A 7329-nucleotide genomic window follows, 5' to 3' on the forward strand; every position below is an offset into this window, starting at 1 on the left:
GATGGATAGGCAATGGCTGGAAAACAGGAAGCAGAGAGTGGGCATAAATGGGAAGTTCTCCGACTGGGAGAAAGTGACTAGTGGTGTACCCCAAGGCTCGGTACTTGGGCCGATCCTTTTTAATATTTATATCAATGACCTGGAAAAACGGAACATCCAGTGAGATCATCAAGTTTGCAGACGACACAAAAACTCTGCCGGGCAATCAGATCGCAGGAGGACAGTGAGGAACTCCAGAGCGACTTGTGTCGGTTAGAAAAATGGGCGGAGAAATGGCAGATGAAGTTCAACGTGGAGAAATGCAAGGTAATGCATTTAGGCAGTAAAAATAAGGAATACGAGTACAGAATGTCAGGTGCAACTCTGGGAAAAAGTGAACAAGAAAGGGATCTGGGTGTACTGATAGATAGGACCCTGAAGCCGTCGGCACAATGCGCGGCAGCGGCAAATAAGGCAAATAGAATGTTGGGCAATGATAAAGAAAGGAATCTCGAGTAGATCGGAGAAAGTTATAATGCCGCTTTATAGGGCAATGGTCAGACCCCACTTGGAATACTGCGTCCAACATTGGTCTCCCTACTTAAAGAAGGATATAAAACTGCTGGAGAGGGTGCAGAGACGAGCAACTAAACTAGTGAAGGGTATGGAGAAACTGGAATATGAGGATCGACTTAAAACACTGGGATTGTTCTCCCTTGAGAAAAGGAGACTGCGTGGGGATATGATCGAAACCTTCAAAATACTGAAAGGAATCGACAAATTAGAGCAGAAAAAACTATTTACATTGTCCAATTTGACACGGACAAGAGGACATGAAATGAAGCTAAGGGGGGGCAAGTTCAGGACTAATATCAGGAAGTTCTGCTTCACACAGAGAGTGGTTGACATCTGGAATACTCTCCCAGGGGAGATTATTGCGGAATCGACAGTCCTAGGCTTCAAAAGCAAACTAGATGCATATCTCCTTGAGAGAGGCATATAAAGATATGGTTGGCTATAAAATAAGCCAGGTGTATACCTAGCAGGGCCTCCGCGTGTGCGGATCGCCGGACTTGATGGACCGAAGGTCTGATCCGGAGATGGCGCTTCTTATGTTCTTATGTTCTTATGTTTTACCTCTCCCCTGTCCAGCAGCACCTCTTTCCTGCTCCCCCTGTCCAGCAGTAGGCCTCCCTTCCTTTTTCTCCCCCCCCTGTCCATCAGCAACTCTTCCACTGTCCATCAGCACCTCTTTTCTGCTCCCCCTGTCCAGCAGTAGGCTTCCCTTCCTTTTTCTTTCTCCCCCTGTCCATCAGCACCTCTTTCCTGCACCCCCCTGTCCAGCAGTATATCTGGAAGAGGCACTGAGAATAATGAAATAACTGACATTACAACAAATTTAGGTTCCTTTTTAAATTTTTTTGCATAAAAGTTAAGTAGTTTTTGTACTCAGTTATTTTATATTACAGTATTCCAAAGGTGGAAACTACCTTTTATAGTTCTGTTAAACTATATTGTGTCTATTTTACTATACTTATCTATACTTATAATCTCTTTCATACTATTCATACTATTTCAAACTATTTATAAATATATTTATTTAATTGAATTATCATGAAATCATAGTTTAGCTTTAGTTAATAATGTGAACTTATCTCAAACGTGGCTAGATAGCTAAGTTGTCCCATTAATGAAGACCACGTTTGAGATAAGTTCACATTATTAACTAAAGCTAAACTATTTATAAATATATTTATTTAATTGAGATCTTTAGATCTGCCCTGATATGCTTTATGATGAAAACCACTGACCATTTTACTAGCCTTCCTCTGGACTGACTCCATCCTGTTTATAACTCTTTGAGGGTGAGGTCTCTAGAACCGTACACATATTATTAATGAGGTTTCACCAGAGTCTTATACAGAGGCATATTACAAGGGGCTGCTGAAAAAGTTCTCAGCCCAACCAAGCAGAAAATGATGTGGAGCCATGAAATGTACAAGTTAGTCTACACTGTTCTTGACACTTTTCATGTCATATCATTGAAATAAGAAGTGTGGAATAACTTGTACCTGTCATGACTCTACGTCATTCTATTCTTGGTTGAGCTGAAAACTTTTCAGCAGCCCCTCATACTTCCTTTTTCCTACTGGCCATTCCACTCCTTATGCCCCCAGGCATCACTCTAGCTTTCACTGTTGTCTTTTCTGTTTGATCACGTACCATCACAACCAAGTCTCTCAATTCTCCATTATTTTAAATGCAGCCTAGAAGGGGCCGCTGAAAAGTGCTCAGACTAACCAAGAAGAGAATGATATGGAGCCATGAAACTTAAGGAGTTATTATGCCACACCTTTCTTGACACTTTTTGTTTCAATTATATGAAATGAAACGAAAAGTGTGGAATAACTCCTAAGTTTCATGGCTCTAGTCTACATCATTCTCTTTTTGGTTGGGCTAAGAACTTTTCAGTGGCCCCTTGTACACTGTAAACTCACTTTGGTACGGGACTAATTTGTGTACCAAACTGTAGCTTGCCTTGAAGCTCAGATTTGGAAATAAGTAATTATCATCTACTATACTAATCCATTTCCCGTCAATTTCTCTCTCAATCCCCCTGCCAGTAATTACAGTAAATATCCAAAATGTTTTCAGATTCCAAAGCAAGGAAGTAAAAAACCAAAATCATAAAGTGCCCTTGTTTAAAATATAGTATGTGTGCACAGAAAAGCAAAACCCAAAAAGCTGTTTTGATGCAATGAAAATTTAAAACATTTATACATTGCGTTGATCTACATTTTTATTTTACAGAAGTGTGTTGTTTCTGTTCTCCTACCTCCCTCTCCCTTTTTAATTATTAGCTGAGCTTTCTTAAGGAGCTCAGCACTATGTAGGCTAAACCAGAGTGTTTTGGTATTACTACCAATAATAATTATAGATGGTTGCAGGCCATTCAGGTTGGGGTCCCTGAATGGAAAAATCTCAGTAATCAGTATAGTTTGCCGCTCTAATGCTTTCAGGTGGACTTCCTGGGACAGCAGGCCACTCAGTGGTATAAATTAATATCTAGATTTATGAATAAAAAGCCAAAGACTGGTCTTCGGGACATTTGGAGCATTGAGATCAAGCATCAAATTACTGCATCTCAATGGCCACGTATTTGGACTTGGAGGATGAGACGTACAGAGTCTGCATCTATGAGACAAACTTGTTTTTTCTGTTACATAGAGCTTTTTGGACCCCGGTTTGTTTACAGAAGTTAGCTCCAAATCTAATAGATGCTGGCACTGTCATCTTGAAGCTGGGACATTAGATCATTTGTTATTCTATTGTCCATTGATACTTGCTTTTTGGAAATCAATATGGGGTCAAATAAATAGTTTGTTAGATAATCCGGTGGCATTATCCTATGACACTGTATTGTTTGGCATGTCAATGAGGGCTAAGAGCCAAATATACTCTAATAATAATAAGCTTCTATTCATTATGACAGGGGTTGCCATACACCAGATAACGAATAATTGGAAAAAATGGGATAGGCTGAATTGTAGCTTTTGGTGGAACTCTTTGGGCTCCTTTTATCAAGCTGCGCTAGCGGGGTTAACGCGCGTGACGTTTCATCATACGTTAATCTCCGCGCTGGCCTAAAAACTACTGCCTGCTCAAGGGAGGCATTAGTGGCTAGCACGGCTGGTGGTTTAACGCACGGTATTACACGCGTTAAACCACTAGTGCAGCTTGAGAAAAGGAGCCCTTTGTGTCACATATTTAAAATGGAAAGGATAATTGCCATGCAGCAGGTAAATTTTAAGAAATTTCAGGTTATTTGGGAGCCATTAACAAGATACTGTAAAGATTGAAATGACTGCATAGAATAAATATTAAGTTTTTCCCTTTTGTTCATAAATGTCCGGGGGGGGGGGGGAATATTTTATGATTTCTTTTGCTTATGAATAATAGTTGGGTATAAGGGAGGGATGATAACTGACGCGAGTTAGAATTTGAAGATATATTAAGTGATGTTAAAAATATAAAACATATGTATTATATGTTACTCTTATTGTGAGTTTAAAAATGAATATTAAAAAAAGAGAATGTTTTGCTATTAAGTCCTTTCTTTCAATGAAAGAATACCACTTCATGTTGCATGAATATTATGTATGGATCTGCAGCACTTTGATCCGAGTCCCCCAGCTGTGTGTCTTTGTTAAAAAAAATTTATTAACGCTGCAGCATGCCTTTTCATGTTATTTCACGTCTGGTCCTATTTTCCATGACATTTTCATTAAATACTCATCAGCACAGCATTCTGAATCAAAGTAAAAACAATTAAAATAATAACAACAATCAACACCGGGGCCTTCCCCCCCCCCCCAAGCTTATAGAAATGCTACTTGTATATGCCTTTTTGTATTGGTTAAATAGCATTGAACATTTGGGAGAGAATATTAAAACAATACCAGCCGGAGTAAAATGTTCGTAACCAGTGAGGCGAATCCAAAAGTGAGACTTGGAAGACCTGCAAACGGGTCACATACATAACAAAACGTGAAGCAGGCAAATCCCATATTGTCTAAAGCAGGGGTGTCCAACCTGCAGCCCAAGGGCCCCATGCGGCCCCATGAAGTATTTTGTGCGGCCCCGGTCGAGGGCGATGCAGTGTTTTCCTCTGCTGCCCTGGGTGTTTACCGTCTTGCCGGCTCCCTCCTTTGTCTTGCTGCAGCGTTTGTGTGACCCCAGAAAATCTTTTTTTGGCCAATGCAGCCCAGGGAAGCCAAAAGGTTGGATACCCCTGGTCTAAAGCTAGGAGGGTTTAGTCCCCCCACGTGTGTTATACGGTATTCATTTGATAAAGGCCAGGAAACAATTGCAGAAGAGATTTTGTGAGGAGCTAATATTTTTGTGGCTCACTGGTGAGTCCCTGCATAGCAAAGACCCAAATATATTTATTTTGAGGATGTCCAGACCAATATACTTTGAATCTTGCTAATCATTCCCAGTCTGCCGTGCAATCCGCCCATCTCCATGTCCACTTTCTCAGGCAGTATTCAATTCTCACTCTTCCTTAACATGCAGGACCTACCTAAAGTCACAGCAAATCCACCCCTTGCAGGTACATTCGTCGAATTTATTCTCCTTTCAGTGTCAGTACTTAAAAATGTAACATTTGAGCTGCAGTAAGAGTTAGCTTTAAGATCACCAGTGTCTTTTGCCTTTATCTATTACGTCCTTATATTGGGGGTGTTATGGCCATCGGTGCAGCAGTCTGGGGACGATGGAATGGCTGGTGGGTGGAAAGAGAACTGGGGAGAAAGTGCCTAGAGCTGTCCAGGGTGCTGAAACGGCAGACTCAAGTCCAAGTTTCTTGTTATACCGTCTATCCCAAGTATCTAGACGGTTTTACAGTAGGTTGATACAATAAAAGATTTAAAAAATAAATAAATATATATATATATATAGAGAGAGAGAGAGAGAGAGAGAGAGAGTCCACAACATTAAGGGGGGAAGACAGACAGACTTGACTGACATGAAATAAGGAAGGGAGTTGGGGGAGGGAGAAAAGTTACAATAAAATTATAATAGAAAAAGGTACAGTAGGTACGATTGCCTTTCTTCCTCCTCCCTATTCTATCGGCTTGCAGGGACTTTCACTTCGTAAGCCATAAATATTTACGCTCTTCAGAATCAAAAGACGGATTATTTCAGTAGACTGAATTTGTCCTATCTTCCGGGTTGTTTACCCCCCTCTATGAAACTAGCGTCCTGCTTAATAAGAAGTTTGCGTTGGGGTCTTTTGGAGAGGGATGATCAGGTGTACCTGTCCCTTTCTCAGCCTGGCTTTGGTTTTCAGCTCGGGGGTCTTGAAGAAGGACGGAGTCCGCTTGAACAGCAACTCTTTCAGGGCTTCTCGAAATTCCTTCCTTACCAGACAGTAGAGGACGGGATTGAGACAGCTATTGGTGTGAGCCAGGCAGACGGTCAGAGGGAAGATGTAGGCTTGGGCAGTGTAGAAAGCGCCCGTGAACGGAATGACGTTGAATTTAATGAAGATCCCCCAAGCCGTGAGCGCTTGGTTGGGGAGCCAACAGATGAAAAAAGACAGAACCACGACGGTGACCGATTTGGTGACTTTGGATCTCCTTTTGGGATTGCGCTTGCTCATTTTCAGTTGGCTGAGAAACTTCAGCAGAAGGAAGTAGCAGACGGAAATGATTACGAGGGGGACGATAAAACCCAGTAGGATCCTCAGCGTCTGGTACAATCCCAGCAAGAACTGCGGGTCAACGTTTCTCACCTCGGGAAACTTCACCAGACACAGCTCTTCGTCGGAGACCACTTGGGTGGTGGAGAACACGGCGTGCGGCAAGGTGGCAACGAGCGACACCGTCCAGATGAGAAGACTGACGACCTTGGCGAGGCACCTAGAAGAGCCTTCGTTGGCTCGCAGGGAAAAGACGACCGAGCAGTACCTGGCCACGCTCATAGCAGTCAGGAAAAAAACACTGGCGTACATGTTCATGGTGGAGACCGAGGAGATGAGTTTGCACATCACTTTCCCGAACGGCCAGCTGAAGTCCAGGGCTGTGTCCACGGCCCAGAAAGGCAAAGTCAGGACGAACTGGAAATCGGTCACGGCCAGGTTCAGGACGAAGAAACTCACGGTGGACATTTTCCTGCGCTGCCTGGAGTGAAGCAGGAAAAGAACCAAGAGGTTGCCCACCACTCCCAAAGCACAGACCACCGAGTAGACCACAGCGATGGCGATTCTGACGACTCTGGAGCCGTCCGCGTGGATTTCCAGACCATCCATGGTCAGAAGATGTATCATGTCCAAAAGGGTTTGGTTTGTAAGGTTCCTGCTCCATCCTAAATGCTCATTATCTTCCAGTTCACAGCAGCTGGAGAGAGACATATTCTAAGAGACTCTTTTGACACTTGCCTTTGGCTTCTAAGTCATTCGGATGGTTTCAAACAAACAAACAAAACCCAACAATAGCAACGCTGTTCTGCCACTGAGGATCTTGCTGCCACCCTTCTGCACCTTCCTGATCTTTCCAACACTTTGGTGGGTTTTATACCTCTTGCTCTTCACGCATGGCAAGAACGATCTGGTTAACTGTGCAAAACGCTGCACACAGGTAACTGTTTCCTCTCCAGAGCTCCCTTTCCAGAGGAATTAAATCGTTTTAAAGGTTGAATCTAAACGAATCCCCCTTTTCTGCACAGCTTAAGGGAATTCTGAGCTTCCTGCCCAGGGATGGTGGGTTTTTTTGTTTTTGTTATGGCTGCAGAACTGTGACCAACTTCTGACTGCTGACAGACTGACAGACAAACGTGCTCCCTCCCCCC

At 42.8% G+C, this 7329-nt stretch overlaps 1 protein-coding gene across 1 annotated transcript; it reads right to left on the reverse strand.

The window, feature by feature from the left end:
• Positions 1-5746: 5746 nt before the first annotated feature.
• On the reverse strand, positions 5747-6892 carry LOC117365503 (relaxin-3 receptor 1-like). Its single transcript, XM_033955981.1, has one exon. It carries the CDS (start codon positions 6890-6892, stop codon positions 5747-5749), a length of 1146 nt encoding a protein of 381 aa, XP_033811872.1.
• Positions 6893-7329: the final 437 nt, after the last annotated feature.

The sequence above is a fragment of the Geotrypetes seraphini genome, chromosome 8, assembly GCF_902459505.1.
Source record: "Geotrypetes seraphini chromosome 8, aGeoSer1.1, whole genome shotgun sequence".
NCBI classification, from domain to species: Eukaryota; Metazoa; Chordata; class Amphibia; order Gymnophiona; family Dermophiidae; genus Geotrypetes; species Geotrypetes seraphini.

What these genes read in the sequence shown, in the direction of transcription:
- LOC117365503 (XM_033955981.1), bottom strand. Translation starts at nt 6,892, where the DNA reads ATGTCTCTCTCCAGCTGCTGTGAACTGGAAGATAATGAGCATTTAGGA.